Genomic DNA, 25282 nt, shown 5'->3' with positions numbered 1-25282 from the left:
AGGTATTACATGCAGTATAAAAGTTAATATAAACGAAATTTCGTAATGCTTGAAGTGATAGTGTATGGATATTTTCTGCAGTCTAGATGTTATGCCAATGTTAATTACTGTCATACGCACTATTTTTCGTTATTATTTTATTCACGTAATAAATGTATTTATTTTTCATGATGGCACTGCCCATTCGTTGTAAGTAACCATGGGCTAAACATCAGGAAATTATTTTCTGGAAGATCCCCCCCCCCCCTCCACGCAATTAGGTTCAAAAACATTCCAACATTGTAGTCTGTGCAAAAGGAGAATGATACAGAATGGAATGCAGAATAAAATATTCTTGGTAGGATTTGAGGTTCTCATAGCAGGGAGTATGAAGTTGGCTGCCTTCTGGACTGTAGCATTGTGTGATGTGGTAGAAGTTTACCGACATTTCAGAGGCACCTTACATGTCATGACCTATTCAATGGCATCTATAGGGTGGATGGGAATTCAGTAGGCATTGAGAAATGGTTATAACCTCTATATTTCCAATGTATAGCAATTATTTAATGCCTACTTACTTCCCACCCACTCTGTAGAACAGGGAAATTGTTTGCATTGGCACTGTTAAGAATAACAGAAATAATACCCCTAATTTTGGTCCCAGGGCCCTCAAAATTAAGAAAGGGTATATTGTGAGTGCAGTTCATGGCAACTTCACACCAGTGTATTAGTAATACAGCATTCATCTATGTGCAGCTGAAAGGAATTTTTGGGATCAATAGGGAGTACTCTGAAATCCAAAGTAGTTCAAAACTATGATAAACACACATAGGCAATGTCAATAAACGTGACAGGATGGCTAAGAGTTATGGTAATAAGTCAAAAGTAAGAAACCAAAATGAAATCAGAAGCAGTTCCACTCCTCATGTAGTAGACTCTCTGAACCTCCTCCATGACACTTGAGTGAAGGCCACCCTTGTTGCTAGGCAACTGTTTATGCCAGTTATGGAAAAGTTGTGCAGGTGCAAACATGGTGTATTAATGAGCATGTCATATGTTTGTTCTTGAACATTACTTTGCATCAGAATTGTTTACTGCTGTTTGTGAAGCATTTAGTGATGCATGTGCTGCAACGACTTACCAAATAAGATGATAACATACTGAACAGAAACAATTTTGTGACAAGCTATGTTTATCAGATGGAGAAGAAACGTTTACATGAAACATTCACATTTCCAACCAGATACATTAATAAAATTACAATATTTTCAAAGTATGAAGTTAACAATAGCAGACAATATAATTAGGTATAATATTCCTTTCAGTTTCTAATAATTTTGCTAAGCTATAACCTGAGGAAGAGTTTCAAGTGGTAAAGGTATCTTTTCTGAATAATGTGTTTTATTTCATTGTTGTAAGTAGATTCTTATGAAAAATAAATCATTTCATCAAAACATATTAACAGCTTAGCATAACAGTAGAATTTAATTTGGGCCAGCAGAAAATGTAGTGACTGAACAGCCTGATACTCTGAAAGTTAAGAAATTTTGGAAAAGCTCAACAAAATATATCACTAGCCAGCCTATTTTGAGATAACAGTCAACAATGAATTAAAGGTATATGATTTGAAGCTTCCGTGGCAACATAACTCAATAAAATCTTCTTGGACGATCAGGGTTCTGATGATGGGGACAGAGATGATCCCTGAAATATCAGTTTCTTCATTTAACCAGTTGACATGACTGATCATTTGAGAAGATTTTATTGAATGAATTAAGAGGGTTGGAACAAGCCTGTAGCTTAACCTTGAATGAATGAATGAATGAAAACAACATGATTTTGTATGCAGATTATTTGGTGTGATACGCATTAATACTGTTTCATATCTAGTCCTTCAATCTTACAATTGTGTTATGAAGCATTAAAGGTTCAAATTTAATTTTTAGTAATGAACACTTTTTAACTATTAATGTCTGTACATCCATAAGCATAAAAATTACTGAAACTATATACATTACAATTATCTTTCTGCAGAAGTTTCTTGTGGACACATGAAGCGTAGGGTGTTCTGGACAGTGCAAGCCATATGGGCATGGGCATTGTCATGCAACGTGATGTTACCCCTTGTGGCATTGATGGCGATGTCAGGGTCATTGAACACCAACATCAGTGGTTGTATATTAATGCAAAGAAAAACAGTCCTGATTCTGCACCTCGAATGCTGGCATTGAACTACATCACATTGGTCTCATTTGCTGTAACATACCTGCTCTATTGCAGATGCTGGTATGTCATGCACACAACCATATGATCACAAAGTGATTGGCTGTATTTGCTAGAAGGCTGTGATCATTTTTTCATTTGAACCCTCTTATATCAGTTGTCTTGTGAAATGTAAGAATTTATGTTGTTAATTATATCAAACATAATTAATGATTTTTGAATTCATAATGTTTTAAAGGTTTCCCCTACATCTTAGTTTATTAGAATTACCTAATTCTGTTCTTCTTCATTCAGTTTGTTCAGTTTTAATTTCTATATTTAGTACACTATTCTTATAAAAAGTTCTCCACAATTGAATTTCAGGCAGATTTATAGTTGACCCCAATGTGGTGGCATTTTTCAGGCCTTGGGGTTCTAACCTGGCACTTATTTTAAAAAAGTGATGTCAAAAATAGATGGCATAGGCTAAGGGCAATGCATGTGAGTCCTACCAAAATATAAAATACAAAATACACTTTTCTAGAAACTAAGTAGCAGAAAAGTCAGACAACCTAATTTCTTATGGCTTCTTTAATTTCCTTTCTCTGTATCTGAGGCAGAAGCATCAGCCAAAGTGTCTGCATTTCATGAGCTACTTGTCATTCACTTCTGCATTTAAAAGTGCAGAGTTATAATTAAGTTACAATGATTATGGTTTCATATTATGTTTCATGCTCATTTCATTGGATCTGTAACTGCAAGCCAGATAGGTCTTTAATTTCCTGTCATGTGTTTCATTCCTTTTCCTTAACTTAATTCAAAAATACTGATTAGAAAGAACAAAATTAATTACATTTTATGGGCATGCTTTTAGCAGGAGTATTAGCTGTGGGATTAAAACATCAGAATTACAAAGTAGTTAACATGTTTGTCTGCAATAGTATTGTCTCTAATTAGCAGATATAAATTGATAATGACTGAGTGGATGTATGACCACCTAATATTCTGTTTTTCCTTGATCTTGTTCCTTGGACTGTTGTAAAAGCGAAAAATTGCTGAGTTTGGGGATTGAATAGGATGATACCCTCTCAAATACTTTGTACACATGCTACTCTCATCTTTTCTCTAAACAGAATTAAGAAGCTAGAGTTGTTACATAAATACCTGTATGTTCAGTTAACATCACAGACACAATACAGAAGTTTAAGAAAATTAGACTGTCTGAAAAAAAAGATAATTTTATTAAACAACTGAGGGAAATCCATTTACATATTAAGTCTACTAAGGACCAATAGCAATAATTCTCACCATCTCAAAGGTAAAAGCCGCCACTCTCATAGTATAACTTTGAACTGGACAAAACAACCAAAAACTACACAACAATTCATGAAATTGAAAGCAATGTATACAGCGATTCTACTTGTTCATTTGTTAAATATAATATATATAATTTTAAAACACGATGTAAATTTATAAATGCTCATATGATAAATGTATTCAGTTTCTGAAATTTAACTTTAGTTTTCAGTAACTTGAACATATAATAAAGACAAAGTATATTATAAACTGTACATTTAAAATTTCTTTGCTATTGAAGTAATTTTTAAACACACAGTATACAGAAGGGATTACATACTCAAACATTAAGTACAAAATTGTATTATAAGCATATAATTATATATAATTTAAGGAGAAAGAAAAATTAAGAAAATGGTCTCAAGTTGATGTGCTGTGCACATTTATAAAAAAATACCAGACTTGTAGTCATAGTTCTTTAAAAGTATAGACTATTATATAAATTATTAACTGTTATATAAATTATATGAAACTAAGTTCTCATAGTGTCTAAATGAGCTGTGTCAATAAGGCATAAAACTGTGATGTCTTAGAGGAACAGAATTTGTCACTCATCACATCACTTGCTTAAAGGGATAGAGACAGTCTTCAAAATACCAGTCTTAGTCTGTATTGACATTGCTCACCACCTTAGAAGACATTTTGTATAAATTGTAATATCCCTATTGATTTAATAAAACAATATAACACATTAAAATTTAAATTATTACCAACATAAACAGTACATGCTAAGAAAAATTATAATCTTCATTTTTCAGAAACATTCCCGAGATATATGCATTAGCTTCATACAAGTATGATGTGATATATCTATTAATATTCTTCTTCTTTCTCCATTTATAATATTAATTACAATTACTTCAATGATGAATGAATCTTTAATGTAACATGACATAATGATACTTATTATTAAGGCTTTGAATTATTGTCTTACGTTGTTTGAGAATGAGCAAATGAATGAATAAACTTGTCCACCCACAATATTTTGTAATGATGCTTTCTTTCATCTGTTTGGATATAAATAAAAGCAACTGCTTTGCATCAACTGTGTAAGGTGACAAATTATTACACTTACATCCATACAGCTTCAAAAATATTAATTAAACCACATATTTATATTTTGTTGCCCTAATTACTTCATATATCACTAAGACTAAGATTATATGTATGTACATTCTCAAATTGAAATCTTTATCAAACTAAAATGCTTTTAAGCAATTTGTAATTAACTGTATTCTTATTTTTATGTTACCTGTAACAGCCTGAAAAGTTTATCAAATATGAAGTTAGATACTTTCATCAAATCACTCTAATGTGGCAGTTTTACTACAGAACGTTATTTCCTAATAGCTCTTTAGAAATGTTTTGGTACAGACAATAATGAACTCAATGCATTTTATTTACTTACAAAGTTCAGTTCTGAGAGACTCAGAAATAGTTTTGCATTCATTTCAACCTTTCCACTTTGTGTCCAATAATCAGAACTGATGTCACATGTATCCGGAGATGTAATCTAAGTTATAAGATGGTTTGTTTGGTTTTTCAAGGGGGACAGAGGTGTCATTCCCAGTGTCTGTAGATTAGAAACCTCAACTTTTTGATGTTCATTTACCTTAACAAGTAACATCTCATCAGATTCTAATTTATTTTGTTTGAATTTTAAAATTGTCAAATTCAGGATAGGACTAGCAGTTCATTTCCTGCGGCTAATGTGCCCATAGCTTGAAACTGACCAGTCACCTCCATCTGTTATCAAAGTTACGAATGCATGGAGTTTTATCTCTGTTCTCCCATATAAGTATGGTATTTAGGCACAGGGACAACTTCATCCTTTACTATTAAATTTCAGATTTGAGGGAAAGGAAGGATATGCAGTACTATGCTCACAGAAACTATGTAGTTTCAAACTCAAAATCTCTGGCATAGTTGTCCCCATGACTTACTGAATGTTGAACTGCGTCTTATAGAGGACCTGAAAGTGTTACATTAGCACATACAGACATTGATTATACCTACACCATCGATAGGCAACTTACATGACATATTGTGTTTCAAGTATCTTATAAATTACTGGTTTCATGGAATTTTAGTGCATTCTACTAGCAACAATACCCTATTTTGGTTAATAAAAACACCTAACCTTTTCTCTGAACAGATATTAAGTTACTAAAAAGAACTAACACTGCTGACCTTTATTGTATGGGAACAGGTGTTTAAGATATAGCAGTGTGCAACTGCAATGACACATTGTCAACAAAGGTTAAAAGGTTAATGTTATTTTACACTTCTGTGCACATACTTCCACTTGGTACAAGAGTTACTGTCAATACACACATGCAGTATCACAATATGATTCTGTTTCAATAATTAAATTGTTTTCATCAGGTGTTATAAAATTGTGTACACAACAAAGAATGTTCATTCATTGTGTTTGTTCAATTTACTACTTCCACTGCACCAAGTTACTGCAGCTTAAGTTACAAAAATAAATAAGGGAAAAATAAGTGAAGATCAAAGTGGTTTTCATGCTGTTCTGATAACTTGTACACCTTGTAACATATTAATGAAAAGAGAAATCCAGTAAATCAGAACACCCATTTGCTTTTATAGATTTTGAAAAAGTTTATGACCCCATAGCAAGGTGAAATTTATGGGAGGCTATAGGAAAATTAAAGATAAATCTAGAGATAACTGAGTTAATTAAAGAAATAAGATATCTAATGCTACTACCATGCAAAAGATTTGGATAGGAGCTTAGCTTGTAGGCTCCACTGTAAAACATTTACATGCAGTGTTTGAATGGATTGAGGAATGGGTGCCCACATAGATGAAAATTTCCTTTTTATACTAATATTTCAAGGTTACCAGATCGTTATTGCATAAGACAGAGTTTAGCATTAGAATTTATCTTCAAATTCCTACCTAAGATTTATACCAATTAAAACTACCAAGACAGAGTATTCCTTAAAATATTAAACATTTCTGGTTGGTTCTTACACTGACTAATTTACCCACTGTATAATAAATTAAATTCCCCATAAATCACTTCAATTTTAAAATGGCCCTTGTTCCCTGTGTGTATCTGCAGTAAGACATTATCAGAGGAAAGAAATCTATCCTGTTGTCTCTTAACAATTTAAAGGTACTTTCAGCATCACTAAACTACAATTTGTGAGATACCAAAGACAAGTGAAACAAAGGAATATTTTGCTAAGAAAATTCAGCAAGGAAAGGGATATAACAACCCAGGCCTACAAGTCTTGAATAGAGGTCCTTTGGTATGTGTTTGGTCTTTCAGCATGTGCCCAAGTTAAGTTCATTATTGTGTCATGATAGGTTAATGTTTATCTTAAATTTCCAACTGACTTTTGATTTCATTTTCCTGAAATGTGGAAGTTAGGCTATTTCTCAAGTTGCAGAGAACAAGACCCTTAATCAAACAAACATACTTATAATGCTGATCAGGGCAAATGAAAGAAGAATTAAATATATCTTAAAATCATTTGTGAATGTTGGTAATACTTTAGTATACAACTTTGCGAAATAATAATTATGCAAAAAGTTAAAATTCTTATTCACTCTTATACATTACTCTATATTAACTAACACAAAACTCTGAGAAAACTAATCTTATCCAGAGACATCAGATATGTTCTTAGTGTAAGGGAATAAATTACAAAGCATAGCACAACACTGTCATGTGTAAGTGGAGAAAATATCAGGAGGACTGTTCCCTGCGCCCCTTCTCCTCCTTTTATGTCCATAACCTCATTCTACTTACCAAACGGTACAGTCAAGTGGTTATAACTCCTCCTTCATATTCAGAATGTTCCAGGTTTAAATCTTAGCATGGAAGTTGGTTATCCTGACTGAGGTTTTTTGTGGTTTCCCTCAGACACTCCAAGAAAATGCCATGATAGAGTACCTTAAGTTAGGCCATGACTGCTTTCTTCAACTCTCTTTCCAATTCATCATTGACACTATATTGTCAAAGCTATAGACAGCATCATAAACCACACATAAATAAATCATCCTACTCAAAAGGAAAAGTCATCCAATGAGTCAAGTTTTGAGTTTTGCAGTGTGTACTCCAGATAAAAATAACTTATCTACAGAATGAACATGTTGGTGGATGGGGGAGGGAACTGATTACTCCTCTTCTGATGTCTCTAACTTCATCCTACCCAAAACAGAAAATCATAAAGAGACATTGGAATTGTTCTGAATTTGGGAGAACATGCTCCAGTGTGCAACACTGTTATTATACTTGCATGTAGGTGGACAAAGTATTTAGTGAGATAATGCAATGGCTGCTGTCCTTGCCCCTACTTTACAGATGCCCTTGGCCTGTTCTACTCAAAAGTTAAATTCTTTTTTACAGTTTAGTTATAACAGACACAGTAAACTGTAACATATTCTAGTAGTTGCTAGGGCACTCTGGTGGATTCATATTACCAAATACATTGAGCTCATATAAACTGGCAAATGTTATAAATAAGAGGTACCATACCATAAGAATGATCCCATATTTCTTGTCCAGCTTCCAGCCATTAAGATGAGTAGCCACTACCAGAAAGATGACAGTTGAAAGCAAAGAAAGAGTGGAATAAGTAAGACCTGAAAAAATAAATAAATAACAAATAAAATAAAAATTCCAGTAACTCATAAAATCAGACATTGCTTAGTGATTAGAGTAACTGTTAGTTGCTTATGTACATACCTTTACTATAAACATTAACATGGGATCCTGGCTTGATGATGGCTGTCTGAATGAACCAAGGTAATCCTAGGCAGATGAGTATATCAAAGACATTGGAACCAATTGCGTTAGATACTGCCATGTCCCCATAACCCTCCTTGACAACAGCCAAACTGGACAAAGCATCAGGAACACTCACACCTGCAGCCATGAATGTCAGCCCCATCACTGTATCAGGAATGCCTAGGGTACTGCCTGTTGGAGCATTAAAAGTTACAAAGTGTAATAAGCTGGGATTAAACTGAACCTTGTCCTTTAGAAGAGTATATTAATTTGATTTTGAATAAGTTTCTCTCATTGTTAACAGAAGAAGAAAGACGGTGGTTGCTTTTAACAGCTTGAAAGACAAAGTATACAAAAGGAATCACTACACATTACATGAATTTGAGGAAAATATTTGAAAATATCCAGGATTTTCGCCAGAACAGCTGTGATGTGTGAACCAGAGTACGTTCCCAAGCTGTAGTGAGAACAAAAGAAACATGTCCAGTCCTTTCCTAGCCTCCATTAGTTACCCTGGTGACAGCAGCTTAAATAATCTTGGTTGCAATGTAGATAGCATCTTACATACATGATGGTGGTTACCATTACAACAGTGACTTTAGGGTACAAAACATTACTATGGTGATAGCAGCTTCAGATACAACTTTTAATACTTTATTATATGTGTAGAGAAAGCAGTGATTATTATAATTACTACTGTCACTTCTAATAAAACTACTGTTGCTACAACTGTTCATGATCAGAACACTTTCTTACCTATAACTGTAATCATCCAGACCATGATATAGGAATAAAATGAAATCCATATCATTGATATAAGGAAGGTAAAGGGATACCAGTGTCGCCAGCGTTCTTTCTTGCAGTCAGGAATCGTGGCACGGCAGAGGGCATGGATGGGTACTGTGACACCCCATGACACCTGAGCCCATAGACCACCTTCAGTGGGCTTTACCAATGGTGAAACTTCTTCACCAGGGCGACTTTCCTTAGGCTTGTAATAATCAGCAGTGGCTGGTTGGGGAGGAACCTGTGGTGGAATTCCAGGGACTCCCTGTTGCTGGGGAAATGCACCAGTTTCTTTATCTGCCGGAAAGCTGCCTGTAGATAAGAATTTATTGGAAACAGTAATAACACATAGTTGTTTTCACTTGCAAATTAATAATTACATAAAGAACATAACAACTCACCACACATGTAACACACATTGAAATGTATCATAAAATAAGAAAAAATGAAAGTTAAAAACAACAATTATGTGAAGTATAATTTAAACTACAGAAGAAACTTAGTGACTCTTAATTGAAATATTAGAACTTCACTAGCCTTTATCATACTGGAATAGGGAATTTAAACTATCATACTATGGGACTGCTGGCCAGTCATTGATTATGGGTTTGATGGTATAGCAGTGTATTACTGTAATGCATGGCTTTATCAGGCATAAAAGCCACAACACATGGATAATACAGGTTAAGAAAGCACAAGTTAATGGCTAATGAACAAGAATAAGTAGAACTTTGACAAAATAATATTTTTACTATAATCATTCTTTTAAATGTTAAAATTATAACTGCTGGAATATTACATATTATATAAAAGAATCTGATGTAATATGTAGAGATGGAATGAAAGCTTATATAATGCTGAGGCTGATTTTCACAATACTACTATGTATGAAAGCTTTGCTGATGACTTAAAATATATAATATGTATGTTAAAAACAAATAAATCAATTATAAAGTTTTGATGGAAGAATGGAAGGTAAAACTGACACAGAAACATGTCCATTTTAAAGATATGATGTAAGTATCTTATGTTTGACTGTCAGGGAGTTGATTAACAATGCAGATGTTACATGTTTATATTTGGCAAGATACTCAATTTAATGAAGACAGATCTTACAGTCCCTCAAATTGGTATTCAAATTCAAATTTTTACAAAACACTTATGTTTTGGAAGTATTTTCTTACTCCTTGGGTCAAGGTGGAGCTGGACCAGAGAACCTCACAAGGAGTTAAACAGACAATAAGTTTAATCATTAAACAAAACCACAAACTTTTACTTCTAACTATACTAACTATACTGACCTGGTTCTGTGTTGAAGTTGAGTTTGTTATCAACTGAAGTTGGAGGCGGAGTGGTATAACTTGGGCGACGTGAACGGTCTTCTTCAAGGTGTCGATATGAAACTAGTACTGATTCTTCCTCTGGTAGAGGTTCATGACATGGCACTGGCAGTTTCTTTGCCCATCTTTCCAGTCTTGAGTTATAGTGCAGCACCAAGCAGTATCCAACATACATCAGAATCATAAACAAAGGTTCTGGCCTGTGGAAGCAGAGAGTATAATGTTATAATTGAAAATATCTGTGACTTCCAAGTATAGCGTGTGTGTTGTGTGCTATGTCGAAAACACTTGAACTGGATAAGCCAACAGTTCAGTGGTAGAGGTTAAACCAGTTATTAGTTTCTGACTTAACATAGCACTCTCCATATCTGTCATTTAAGTGAAATTACGAAAATGTGAGCTCTTCAAATAATGTTTTGGCCTACTTCAGTGAAATTTTACATTTTAGATGTTATTTACACACATGTAAAGAATATCCTCCTGGCCCATCCATATCTGTATGTCTGTCCCAGCTTTCATCACACTTCTGAAAAATGACCTCAGATTGTGTTGTTGCAAAAATGGCCATCAGTATCATTGTTATGCTTGTTGTAGTTATTGTATGAGTGGCCAGTGTCATGCCACATTTTACCCCTGGGGAGAGGATCCCTGGTACCCATTGGATAGGAGGCTGGGTAGACCCTAGAGCTGATCTGGATGCAGAAGCCAGAAAAATAAATCCTTTCCCTGCTGAGCATCAAATCCTGGTGGTTGTCTAATTCATAGTTAGCTAACTGAGATACCCTAGCACCATGAAAATTAGTACTTTACAAAGTATAAATCTCATTAAGATCTACAACTTTTATTTGAAATATGTTTAATATATATTCAATTTTTAACAAAGGTGAAGGAAAAATAACTGCTGACTCTGTGTTCTATAATGCCTTACAGAAATAAATAAAAACATAAAAGTCAATGAGATACTCAAAATCATAATAAATAATTCATCTGGAAAGTATGTACTCCAAATTCTAGTGCACCATTTTACTCATATGTTTCTGCTGAGATTCTTATGTTGCCATAAACAAATAAGAAAAACAATCTTACATTTTTGCCACATCTAATAGGGCATAACATGGTAAAATTATGTCATGCAAAGAGTTGAGATGCCATCATGGCCACAGCTACTGACTGTTTTGTTACTCTATAATTTACACATTACATGGTAAAAAGCAGGGCTTCTATCCTAGCAGTATAAAATGATTCACGGTACCAATGCTTTTTCATAAGACACAAAATTAAGAAAGTGTGTAAATAAAAGTTACAAATGGCAGGGACTGAAACAAGGATAAGATCCTAAGATTCTAATTTTCATTCTCCCTGATACATTCATGAAATGCTTTGTCAAAAACTTTAGAACACATCACCTGCCACTGTATCATTTGGGTACCAGCAACTTTCTTTCCAAGAGAAGAAACAAAGTAGCAAGAAGTATTTTAAGAATAGAAACAAGCTATCAAATGAAAGAAGGTATAGGATAACCCACACACCAGGATATAACTTCGTTATAGATGGTGAAGAGCATGACTAGGATGGACAGTGCGTAGAAGAAGCAGTCTCTTATAAGTGGCCACCAGTTGAGGTGACAAACTGTGCCTGCACACAGTGCACACACTGAGATAACAAACATTATGTTGAAGACAGCTGACCCAATCACTCCACTGATACCAATGTCATCTTTAGCAAAGAACACTCCAATAACCACTGTTGCCAGTTCAGGAGCAGAGGAGCCAGCGGCCATAAAAGTGGCTCCAGCCACGTCTGGAGACAGCTTCAGTTCTGCAATAATCATTCAGTTTCACACATTCAGACTCACAAACAAGAATAACACCAGAAATATTATGAACATAAATAGTTTACATACTTTAGGCTCATATGACATTAAAAATTAAATTAATTTTGCATAATTAAACAGTTGAAAAGTAATAATTGCAAGAAATACATGTTTCATCCCATAGGCTTCATCTTTAAGCTCATAAATGGTTAAAGTGAAACCAGGTCTTCTATTGAAATACAATAAATATTCTTACCAATTTACATTATAATAATAAACTTATAGTTAAAATATTAATTGTAATTTGATATTAAACTTATATGTTGGACCATATAGTTTTTACAGTTATAAATTTCTAATTATATAATGGAACTGAGGAATTTATGTTTCATTAACACTATGCCATGGTCTCTCACTTAGAAGGAGGAACACAGATAGCAGGTGTTTGAGAATAGGGTGTTGAGGAGGATATTTGAGCCTAGGAGAGAAGACGATGGGGTATGGAGAAAACTGCATAATGATGAGCTTAAAAATCTGTACTCCTCCCCCAATATTGTCAGGGTGATTAAGTCGAGAAGAATGAGATGGGCGAGGCATGTAGCGCGCATGGATGAACAAGAAGTGTGCACCGGGTATTGGTTGGGAAGCCTGAGGGGAAGAGACTGCTGGAGAGACCTAGACGTAGATGGGAGGATAATCTCAGGTAGGATCTATGAGAGATAGGAGTTGGAGGAGACTGGATTTTGTTGGCCCAGGACAGGGTTCAATGGAGGGCTTTGGTTAATTCGGTGATGAACCTTCGGGTTCGGTAAGCCATCTAGTTAGTTAGGTAGGTAGTTAGTTAGTTAACACTATGCCATAATACAGTACTCAAACATAAGATTAAATGTAAGTGCCAAATTTAATCAGAGTAACACTCAATTATCTTTTTAGGTATGTTTTAAATTTCTCTGTCCATTTGTATGCATGTAAAAATTAAAAAAAATTACTGAATAGATTTCTGTTAAATTTTGTATTGGTGAGTTTTACTAAAATTTGTTGATATATTCCAGTATTGTTAATACTGAAAGTAACAGGCATTCACAAAATTCAAATACTAGTGAACATACTAGAACTGTTGCCACATGTGTTCATTTCCTAACTTGTTTAACAATTATATACACTTGTCTTTAGAATGATTAAATATTAGATTTATTTGGCATAAAATAACATTTCTTGCAGAATCCAAAATAAACTGAACACTGAAGTTACATACAGTGGTAAGGCGTGATCAAAACCAGTGTTTATACAAATAAATCGTGAACAAATGTAATAAATTTTATAGGCTTCCACAGGCCACTGGTAAAATAAATAGTGGTTGTATCTGAAAGAGATATAATAACCAGTTCTTGAATGTAAGTTGATGGAATGGGCTTTATAAGCTTAAAATCAAATTACTTCAAGAACAAATGGAAGAAGATGCCACAGTACATAATAAACAAGTTAGGATATGTAGGCATACAATAAAAATTCTGATACATTCACCATATTCGACCTTAGTGAATAACAGGGGAGTTCCACGCTGTTGCATTGTGAGACAGATGCAGTACTAGTCACCACACTGCTGTTTCACTGGCCTGTGAATCAGAAAATGCTAAGATCCATTGAAATAACTAGGTGTTATGATGCGGTCTACATTTGTATTGTTGGAAGTATGGGTGTAAAGATCAAGTACTTCTAGATACCTTATAACTTTATTACCTTCACATATCCTGTCTAATGAAGACACAAAGTAGTCATCACACACAATAGCAAGTCCCAAGAATGTGTATACAGCTGCCAGAATATGTATTATGAGTCCCCCTGACTTTCGAGCTTCTGGTCCCATAAGAGGCATAGGAAACTGCTCTATAGCTGGAGGTGTGCAGTTTTGTCGGCGCTGATGCACCGTAGGGGTTCCTCTGTGATGCGCAGGTGTTGTGGGCTGAGTTGCTGTGCTGTCTACACTTGAGCTGATACTTTCATCAATAGCCTATAGGAGGGAGAACTAATTCTTACCAAATATGCCCTAATAAACATAAGTCTAGCACAAAAATAAGTGCACTGTACTCCATTTCTCAATTACTCTCAGATTTTTTACAACATAATGGGAATACTACAAGCATATTCCTACTGTAAAGGTCTTAGTTACTGGAAGAACTTTGAAATAAAGTGGCCATGTATTGCAACATTTTTCTATATTTTAGTATCTGATTTGTGTGTAAAATATATGAAGAACTACGTGTGAGTAAATTACACAGTTTTTGCAACAAAGTAAATAATAATTCAGAAGTTGTGATTACTGTATTTTATTTAAATGTAATTATTAAAATAATGCAATAACATAATGTTACCTACCACACCACTTCTCAAGTTTAAACTAAACCCAGCTTAATCATAATATAATAAACAAACAAAGGATTTCCAAGGATGAGAAAGGGTGTTTGTTTAAACTAATGTAATTACATATATCAAACATTTTTGAAATAAAAGATGCATAAGTAAATGGAAAGGACATACCATCAATTTCTTGCAGGGCTTATAGACCCATAGCCACACAACTGTGCTTATGTTAGAGTGACCCATGTTTGAATCCTAACAATAGTTTCAAGCCACATAAATTCAGCATTTGATAGTTGAAAGCATACGGTGGTTGGATAGACAAACAACAAGCTTCCTCTTGATTCTTGATCAAAAACTGATTTCTGTTGGTGTAGGAGTTTAACTTCATTCACATAATTTAATGTTGCAAGAAATTAATGATGTAAATTGTGTATAAATAGAAGTTTCTAAGAATGAAATATGCATACATTGAAAATGGGGGTACCAAACATGTAAATTTTATTACATTTGTACAGAAAGTTCTGCTAAAAAGACATAGGTTGTTAGTTTCAACTTCATATTTAATAGTATTGAACCTTCTCATCTGAACCAGCATCTTTGATGTCGCTAGCAATGTGACTGCTTCCATCATTTGAGGCCACATGGTGCATCAAGGTGTAAATCAACACCAGGCCACATGTCACTTGCCAACGCTCCCGTCTCAGCCGAGGTCTAGTTCTCATGTTCTGCAAAGATACAACATTGCAGTGACTAATCAGACTAAAGGTAAAGAACAAGTGTCTCAGCATCTTACCATAAAGGTTTGTGCAATACAGCTCTGTAAGAGTACTCAAGGGATGCTGGGACCCAAGAGGACATAAACAAATCTGTGTTTTATCATATTACTCAGCAACGACCTTCATGGTTTGTAAAGTCACCTATTCGGGTTGAAATTTAGAAGACTACAATGGGTTGTAGACACAATGCTTACAGAATTATTGTCAGGAAACCACTTTAAAGACAGAGGAGATTGGATGGTAACATTAAGATAGAAGATAAAAAATATATATTATGAAGACGATAGGTGGATGAATTATGTCAGGATTGTGACCAATGGCTGGCTTTGGTATTAGCAATGTTGAATCCTCCACTACCAGTAGTTGGTTAATAATGTTTCCCCTATACCTGACTGCACACATAAAGATGTACAAAACAGTATAGCTTGATGCATTCTAGATCTCAACAATAATGAAGGTCAGTTTCATACTCTGATTATAGTTATTTTTGGCTATTATTTCGAAAATGAAACATTTGCGACCCCAGGTTCATAGGAACAGTTTTTCTTATTTTTGATACTGGAACACATACACGAAATTTGTAAACATACTTCTGATTCATCCTGTAGAAGCTTACCTATAAATTCTATACAAAAAATTGTTTATGTCAACAATGGAAAACAACGCGACGTTGTGTTTCTTAGTGATTATGTCAAATTCAACAGTGCGTGGGCGAAATCTGAAGATCTACCCATGAAGAATCAAATTACCACCTCCACTACCACAAAAACTTCATTAATTAGGTTTCGATGTTTCGACAAATTCTATTGTCAAACGTTGAACAAATAAATACGTAAAATTTTGAAATTACGCGAATATTACAATATTAAGGTTGTATTTGATATTATTAACGTCTTCGCTAAACTTGTTTGAAACAGTTTGACGCATTCAGAATGCCAAGGATAAAAGAACACATGCGGAAACTGTACACTAATGTCATTAATAATAGAGAGTTTTGAATGTGAGTGTACTGACGTACACTTGAAACTTGTAAAATATGTGCTGTAGTGTGTGTGGAAAAGTAGGAAAGGTTATCGCGGAAGCCTGGTTGGCCTGAGTATAGACTCGAAGATGAATCAGTCAACAAATGAACAGCGGCGTGACAAACAACGCCACTGCTGCATGCAAGTTGGCTTCTGTGGGTTTACGGACGCTGACTTCTCAGAATTTCAGAGGGTGCTCAGGTTTACGTTAGAAATTCTCCTGGCAGAAACCCTTATGATATACAAAATGCAGCCGTCGACAAAGGATCGGCTCCAAGAACACAAAGGACGAACGGAGTAGAAAAATATTCAACGTGTTCACTCGTCTCTGATTCCTTATTCGAAATGAAACTGACCACGCACAGTTCAGTCACTGCTCATCAAAATGACTGAGGCAGGACTCGTTATGGGAAACTACAAACATTCAGCAATTTTTTCTAGATCCAAAACCGAGCGTATTTACGTTGACTAGAATAAAACTTAAATTTGTTAAAAGTTTAAATAAAGATAAAGGAAGTTCAAAAGTTCTCAGCACCCCACGAAATCGTTCAGCGGTTGTCCGGGCCCATCCACGTGAATTATTTGGTAAAGCTCGCCTTTACATCATCTCGAGCTGAGTGAGCAGCTTCAAACTGTCTCACTTACCGTCGCACGACACGCAACTGGCGATAAGGTTGGTCACGCCCTAGGACCGGAATGGACTCCATTCTCCCCCAGGAATCGTGACCGCAAAAGAGCAAATTTGTCCTTGTACTTAATTAAGCACTGTGCCACGAAGGCGTATGGTAGACTGGCGGTGCAGCCCTACGAGGTTCTTGGCACTAAGAAAAGACGAATATTGGGCTTCATTTTCTGGCTGTTTTATCCCAGTGAAAGAGTTGCCATTACGCACTAGATTGAAGACTGGGTGAGTCACGGAGCTTGTCTGAACGTTATTGAGAAATTGATGTTCCTTCCACTTTCGGGAATCGAACCCTGGCTGCCCAGCCCATAGCCCATTGTCACTTTTTTTATTTGTAGTGTTCTGTCTGACGACAGGTCCATATGAACAGGATCCTTCGATCCTTTTCTCGGACTGGGACCTGTTCATATACGTTCTTGGCAGATGATCCAGAAGTGGTTTGCCATTACCTTCTTCTGTGTGTGAATGGAGTAATTGTTGGGATGCCACGGAGAAACCGGGGAAGAAGCCCCCGTAAGAAAACGCCGTGTTGCCTAGACCACGGCCTTGCCCAACACAAGTTATAAATTCGGGCACCGCCGGGAATCGAACCCGAGACCCCAGGATTACAAGGCCAGCGTTCTAACCGCTAGACCACCGTGGCGTATATTGTCACTTTACTGACTGAAAAATAAGGGTTTTATGAACCTGAATGGCTCAGTATAGTGACTGGCTATGAGCTGGGGGGCCATAATTTGATCCCTGGCAGGAGCAGGACTTTTAATTTCTCACCACTATGTAGACTGGCTTTGGGACCTAATTTTCTTCATATCCTGTTGGTAACATCCTGAACACTCTTAAATCCAATGTGGATGTTTGCAGTTCGTGGCACTGTACATCAAGTTCCCTTTTCACCACGTCCTAGTGCTTAAAACACAGGGACAACTTCATCTTTGAATCTGGAGAACGTGTTCAGTGCTTACACTAGATACTTTAGATACTTCTTTCATTATGCAAACACGAGGCTGACGATTCTAACGTCGTGGGTCAGACGTGAGGGCTTACGATGCTTTTAAGAGTATCGTCAGAGAAACTGAATTGTGGGGGCGAGAGAGCGAGGAAGAGATCAATAACAGCCAGCAGCTATAGACGCACAGGATCACACCAACATGGCGGCCGTTGTATTCCGAATCCTATGTTCCTGTTGTGTCTCGCTCTCATCTGACCTAAGGGAAACATATTTATTACACATTACTCTAGTCCGACTATCACCTATGACGCAGGGTCTTCCTTGCAAAGCTGATAGTCGCACGGTTGCAGTCGTGTTACAAATTTTAAAAATTTTAAAAACGTTCACCCACACTAAAGTCATATTGAGCATGATGTACACATACAGAACAACATCTAATATGTTATTAAAATGGAATAACATCTGGAAAAGAACATCGTTTGATATCTGATAAACATCTGATAAAAATGTACTCTAAAATAATATATAGAAATTGTATTTAAGAAATTGCATTTAAGTTATTATTATTTTGAATCTTTATATAATTATATACACCTGAAGATAGTTCTTTTAGGAACTGAAACATGTCGTGAAAAATGATGGTCTAATGTAAATCGAATATTTCGATAAATAACATCATTTAATATTTTAAATGTTAATTATTGTAATATTTTAATATTTAATAAGAATTTATTGTGATTAGACGGACAAGATTTAAACAATATATATATATTAGCTTAACAAAATTTGCAACTTTTAAAATAACCATACAAAATGTCGGGACAGCCCCCAAAACACGCTAGTTAGGCTGTCACCACTGAAATCCATGCGTTTGTAAAATTTGTATTATTGATTAAAAGAAACAATGAAGCACAAACGAGAGGTGACCAGCAATGGCATGACAGTCATACCAAGTTCCATGAAAATCCGTCAACTTATAAAGCGGTTATTACTAAGACCAGAAATGGACAAGTCGATAACAAACGAGCAAAAATGTAGACTAAAATGTCTGTAATAGATTAAGTCGCGGAATACAAAATCTTGTTGAGTTTTCAGCTTTTCACGGCGACAAGAACAAAGATGATACTTCTGGGTTGTTGCTACACGTAGTCTGTTGTTAAGTTCACCGACATTTCAGAGGTGTGTGATGTCTACATCATCAGGGCGATCGCATCTCTGAAACGTCGGTAAACTTGTAACAGACTACGTGGCACAACAACCCACAATAATTCAGTACGATATTATAAAAACGCAGTAGGGAGGTATTTCTAAACTGCTACGACAAAAATAGGAAGAGAAATATTTTGTAAATACAGCACTGAACTTTCCCACATCACAAAAGCGGATTTTTCTGTTTGACTACAGCGTCGCTGAGAGGATAATTTGTGGACAATGAATCGGACAGTTTGGAAGAAAACGATCGTGACCTAATTTACGGTACTATCCCAGCGTTTGCCTGGAACGACTGACTGATAAAACCTCGGGTAAAGAAACCCGACACCTCCAGAATACAATCCTGGAGTGATGACCGACTCGACCACAACGTTAGAACATGAAAGCAAACAGTGTATATAAACTGCTTAATAAATACTCTGTAGGCCTACTACGTATTTAATCGGGCACTTTGTTATAAAAACGGGAACATTGAGCGGAAGTATTGTCTACATAAATACTATTTAATTGTACAATACAAATAATAAAAGTTAATTTATTTCAAGGCGTAGGAAATATTTTCTAATAATAATTCGTCCTTCAAGGGAAAAAAAATATATTTAAAATTAATTTTAAATGTATTCACATTGAACTACACGATAGGCAATGTTGTAGCATAGTTAAACTTACAAGTAACAACAGAACGTTGTGCGTGGATTGATGTGAATGTACAAACGAGGAAAAGAAATCGAACTTCGAGTGTGATTATGACTGGAGATCTCTCTCGGAATTGTTGTGATGACAGCGAGCCTGAAGTTTCTTCAACAGCCCGAGAGAACTGGAGGACTCTCAGCAGCTAATTGAATCCCTTCTATGCCAATAATACACTCCGATTCGGATTCCGTTTGTCACGAACACAAAGCCATTTAAACGATCTCAGTTCACCTCTTTCACGCGTAAGATACGGTACCTCGTGGTACCATCATGTCCCTTTCCCCTGACACGTAAAATAATAGTAATTGATGAATTTATATGAGACTTGGTATGAATACTGTACCATTAGAATCTACTCATTTTTGTAATTGTTATTTCCGTGATATAAATAACACCAACATGGTGGCAGTACGAACTTCTGAGGTACAACAAATGCTACAGCTAACAATTTACAGTCCTAAAATTTTGTGTGGGGAAAGGTCTGAAAAGGATACGTACACAAATGTTGCAAGTAAGTAAATAAATAAATAAATGAGGACGAGACTGAGTAAGAAACGGGAATAAATGAAATACAACTAAAGAAACAGAGACAGGAAGGAAAATTTGTACATCAGCTGAATGATCACAGTTTGATTGAACGTTGCTGACTCACTATAGCATTCAAACCATTTATTTCGGACACCAGGGCGACGCAAAGAATCTGGAGCGTGAAATCTTCACACTTACAAATTATATCCTTCAAAGTATGGCGTCAAACTTTGGGATGAGGTTGCAAAATATCGTCTAATATGAGGGCATAGGTGTTGATCTGAATGGCGTTTAAACGATACTCCTATGCCTTATCTTTCAGCTGAAATAAAGCATTTAACTTGGTAGATACATTTTGGGCCACTCTGTACAAATACCACGGGAACTCGCCCTCGTCTTGCACGTGCACATAAATCATGTATGCAGGAGGCGGCTCCGATCCACAGGTTGTAATATACATAATTGATTCTTTTCATGTGACCAGAAGCAACTCGCAGTTTGGAAGGTGGATACTTTTTGAGGTATCCTCTGAATAAAGTTCATAATTCATAAATCTCAGATTTTTATGCGGACAGGCGAGTAAAAGGTATTTGGTTTGCTTTATGTTTTCCGCCTTGGGATTTAAAACGTGTTTCAGTAAATATATATTTTAGGCATTTTACAGTCAAATCATCCATGCTCTTCCTTACTATTGCAGAATTGGCAGAAAGACGAAAATTTGTGTTTCATTACATGTAATTTATATTCGTCCCACAAAATAAAAATAGCTTTGCGCCTTCAATAAATAAACATCAGTATGTAAGATTTGCGAAGAGCACATCTGGAAAATCTTAGTCTCTGTATTCCAGACTACAGACCACATCTTCACGTTTATTGAACTTGAGCTCCACTACAGACTTGTATACAGGTAGTCCTAGGTTCGATTGTGCACCCGGAGATCGGTTTCACTGTTTTTTTATTTCATAGTCTCTTTGACCAAATGCAAAGGCAGAGCTTTAAAACAGGACATAACCGCCCTTCATTTTGTTATTCACATTCATCCCCCCATTTCGTGACATGCAACCTATCCAGCTCGGAAAGCACAGGGCTATTATCAAGCAAATAAACCCAACTTCATCAACAAGTCATCATAGTATAATTTGAGGTTTTCACGGCGGTGAGTATGAAGATTTCTATCTTCTGGGTTGTTGCGCAGTGTAGTTTGGTCGATTCATCGCCCTGATGACGGAGGCAGCATGACCTCTGAAACGTTGGTGGACATCTACCAGACTACACAGCGCAACGACCCAGAAGACAGAAATCTTCATACTCATCGCCCTGATGACGGAGGCAGTGTGACCTCTGAAACGTTGGTAAACATCGACCAGACTACACAGCGCAACAACCCAGAAGACAGAAATCCTCATACTCTGATGACGGAGGCAGTGTGACTTCTGAAACGTTGGTAAACATCGACCAGACTACACAGCGCAACAACCCAGAAGACAGAAATCTTCATACTCTGATGATGGAGGCAGTGTGACCTCTGAAACGTCGGTAAACATCGACCAGACTACACAGCGCAACAACCCAGGAGACAGAAATCTTCATACTCATCGCCCTGATGATGGAGGCAGTATGACCTCTGAAACGTTGGTAAACATCGACCAGACTACACAGCGCAACAACCCAGAAGACGGAAATCTTCATACTCTGATGACGGAGGCAGTATGACCTCTGAAACGTTGATAAACGTCGACCAGACTACAAAGCGCAACAACCCAGAAGACGGAAATCTTCATACTCTGATGACGGAGGCAGTATGACCTCTGAAACGTTGATAAACGTCGACCAGTCTACAAAGCGCAACAACCCAGAAGACGGAAATCTTCATACTCTGACGACGGAGGCAGTATGACCTCTGAAACGTTGATAAACGTCGACCAGACTACAAAGCGCAACAACCCAGAAGACGGAAATCTTCATACTCTGACGACGGAGGCAGTATGACCTCTGAAACGTTGATAAACGTCGACCAGACTACAAAGCGCAACAACCCAGAAGACGGAAATCTTCATACTCTGATGACGGAGGCAGTATGACCTCCGAAACGTTGGTTAACATCGACCAGACTACACAGCGCAACAACCCAGAAGACAGAAATCTTCAAGTCATCACAGTTTTGGAAGATGGGTCATTTTGTTTTGTTTTCTGATGCTCACTGTCATGACATGAAATGGTGTAGCTTCTTTACAGACAAGCTTATAGTTACTCAGCTCGTTACGAATCTCTAAAATTTTAACAACAGAGAAGAACCATTACCGTGTTCACAAAAGCACTCCATTGGAACATGTTCCGAGCCAGTACCGTTACAAATTAGTTCTCCAAGATCTATTAAAATGTTACATTCCTCAGGGAAAGCCGAGGAACGTTGTAACAATTTTGAAATATGATTTTTCTCACAATCATCCTCTCTTTCGACGTTATATAGTCTATGGTACCAAAAGCGTCTTTAAGTAATCTACAAATAAATTTATTTGTAACTGTTGTAAACTAACCCACTAAGGGCGCATGTCTGTTGCAACTCAAAATTTTCTCTTCCTGATTGCCATAGTTACAGTTGAGTGGAGTATGCAGAGACGTGTTTTCTCTTTGTATGAAAATTATTGCTTTCCTCCTTATTCTATTCATAACATATAAATACCATTCTTATATTGCATTTACAAATAGCTTACTCTGTTGTTTCACCAAAGTATTTAGATCATTAAAACATTTAAATATAGATTTTTAAACAACTTACAACAATGAACTGGGTTACTTTGCCAATCACATGCACCTAAACCAACGTCACTCTTGTAGACTAAACTAACTGCTTTATGCAAATTACGGGTACGACAAAGGATAAAATGTCGTGAATTAAAACTACACTGAAAACATTTTTAGGACGTAAGAACAGCGTTGAACTGTATGAAGCAATAACAATCTTTTCGACATTGAAAAGAATAACCAAAATTTACTGACTACAACTTAACCCTGAAAACTGTGAGAAAAACAACAAAAGTAACAAAGACAAAGTTTGAACACGCGCCTCAGAAGCACTGTAACTCTATTGGCATAATTACTAGCAGCGCAGAAACAAAGAGACGGCGCTGTTGCAAAGTGCCTCATCTTCCCCTACCTAATTTGTATTGATCATTTATTTCTAGTGCATATCTGGTAGTGGGACAATTAAAATGTATTTCTCCTTCATATAATTAAATATTTAACCTCACAGATATAAGTCTTGCGTATATATCTCTCTCAGTACATAGTCAAAAAATCTTGGGTCTATTAAAATTATTTAAAAGAAGGATTGCTATTTAAATACCTGATTTCATCAAGGCGGATGTTAAATAAGGCAAAGCATTAATAGTATTGAATTATGTTTCCTACGTTTACATTGTTAACACTTAATGTCGACGTTTCTGCAATAATTCACGCGATTTTCTTTTGTTATTTCAAAAGCATGTTACAGGTCACATAAGAGCGAATTACGCCATTTTCTTTCCAGTCTCAAACATCTATAAGATAAGTCGTATTATGAATACTGTAAGTCGAAAAGCAGCACTACGATATGGAGTATGTATTAATTACACAGAACATAGTTTCAACATAAAATCCGGCAGGGACTCGAAAGCAGATGGAAGAATAACATCGAGTAAATTCATAAAAGAAAATATCAGTTAAAAAAAATTACTTTTGAATAAAACAGCAGTAAAAAAAGGCCGAGTTCCAACCTCATAAAGCCAACTCACAGGCAACAAATAATTCTTAATGAAAATTTAATCGCCTTTGCAACTGATACCAATACGCGTTTTAATTTAAAGACAAAACAGTATCAAAGTTCAAACACTGTAACATAAATGGAAAATTTCGACGCTGTGCCTTTGATGAGGCATCATCGAACGTTACGACCAAACGATTATCACTCCTGCTTCGTTTTTGGGAGGTCCGGAGTTGAAATCTCAGTTCCAAGGCTCAGCTATCCAGAGGTTTTTACATGGTTTTCCTCAGTTCCTCTCGGGAAATGCCTTGACAATACTTAAAATTATGCCACGACCATTTCCTTCCATATGATTACCAAAGGTGTTCTTATTTCTGAATCATCCTATCAGTTGATGCTATTATAGTTCGAGCTACTGACATCATTTGATAAACAAAACAAAAAAAGTATAAAGCGTTGGAAAGCAATCCAATAAGAGAATGTAAAGCTGTGCTTATAATTATGAACTTCGACTACATATCTTAATTCTTAATTTGTACTATAATTGCAGTCGTATATCAAAGTGAATTAAAAACGTAGTTCTAACGGTGTTAGAAAATATATTAGAAGAAAAACGGTAAAGACTTACCAATCGTTTGTTTCAGTTAGTCTGGAAAATGAAGATAATTTAACTACGATCCTATCAGAATTGACACATTAACGTATCACAACCGGAACGACACACGTTCTGCATTCAACTGTTTCAATAGTGCATACAAAGACAGGTGGGTGGTGCTGTCTGTCACAGATCTCCGTAACCAATGGTAAACCACAATATCCCAACAAACAATAAAATTACATAATGTTTGTTGTTGTAACCGTGGCGTAAATTCATGTAATCTTTCTTTCTCTCCGCGTCTATTGCCTACTGCAATTGAATGGGAACTTCGTAAACGGAGCCTTCAGAAAGTGCCTGGTTCTGCTAACCACGCTACACTAACGCTACCGTTTCGACGAAATGAATACGAAGTTCCATATAACGAAGTGCAATGGAGACCGACGACAGCGCAGGCGTCGCCGTATTGAAAAAAAGAATACCT

General features: G+C 36.1%; 1 protein-coding gene and 1 long non-coding RNA gene across 3 annotated transcripts; one reads left to right on the top strand and one right to left on the bottom strand.

Annotated features, from left to right (window-relative positions):
• Positions 1-43: 43 nt before the first annotated feature.
• Positions 44-4590, top strand: LOC110835475 (uncharacterized). The gene is made up of 2 exons (XR_002544922.2): positions 44-1286; positions 2014-4590. It is a non-coding gene; the product is annotated as an uncharacterized LOC110835475 (long non-coding RNA).
• Positions 3404-25218, bottom strand: LOC110835462 (putative sodium/potassium/calcium exchanger CG1090). Of its 2 annotated transcripts, XM_087350534.1 has the most exons (9): positions 24832-25218; positions 15175-15324; positions 13979-14249; positions 11955-12243; positions 10387-10625; positions 9056-9397; positions 8258-8491; positions 8048-8154; positions 3404-7717 (listed from the first exon to the last, which is right to left on the bottom strand). In XM_087350534.1, the coding sequence occupies exons 2-9, from the start codon at positions 15319-15321 to the stop codon at positions 7643-7645; spliced, it is 1704 nt and encodes a 567-aa protein (XP_087206660.1). In that variant the 5' UTR covers positions 15322-15324; positions 24832-25218; the 3' UTR covers positions 3404-7642. The 2 variants fall into 2 exon arrangements, with proteins under 2 accessions (XP_087206660.1, XP_087206659.1); XM_087350533.1 differs by having other exon boundaries at positions 3404-8154.
• Positions 25219-25282: the final 64 nt, after the last annotated feature.

The sequence above is a fragment of the Zootermopsis nevadensis genome, unplaced genomic scaffold (genome assembly GCF_977971745.1).
Source record: "Zootermopsis nevadensis isolate Lab colony 2312 unplaced genomic scaffold, Znev_1.0 Znev_ptg000017l, whole genome shotgun sequence".
In the NCBI taxonomy this organism is placed as follows: domain Eukaryota; kingdom Metazoa; phylum Arthropoda; class Insecta; order Blattodea; family Termopsidae; genus Zootermopsis; species Zootermopsis nevadensis.
This window is presented reverse-complemented; position numbering and strand designations above follow the sequence as displayed.

Excerpts from the sequence above, each read along its gene's own strand:
- LOC110835462 (XM_087350533.1), bottom strand. The coding sequence starts at position 15,321 with ATGAGAACTAGACCTCGGCTGAGACGGGAGCGTTGGCAAGTGACATGT. Across the intron at positions 10,626-11,954 it reads TATAACGAAGTTATATCCTG|GCCAGAACCTTTGTTTATGA; the intron begins GTGTGTGGGTTA and ends CTGCTTCCACAG. Across the intron at positions 8,155-8,257 it reads TGTTAATGTTTATAGTAAAG|GTCTTACTTATTCCACTCTT; the intron begins GTATGTACATAA and ends TTATTTTTTCAG.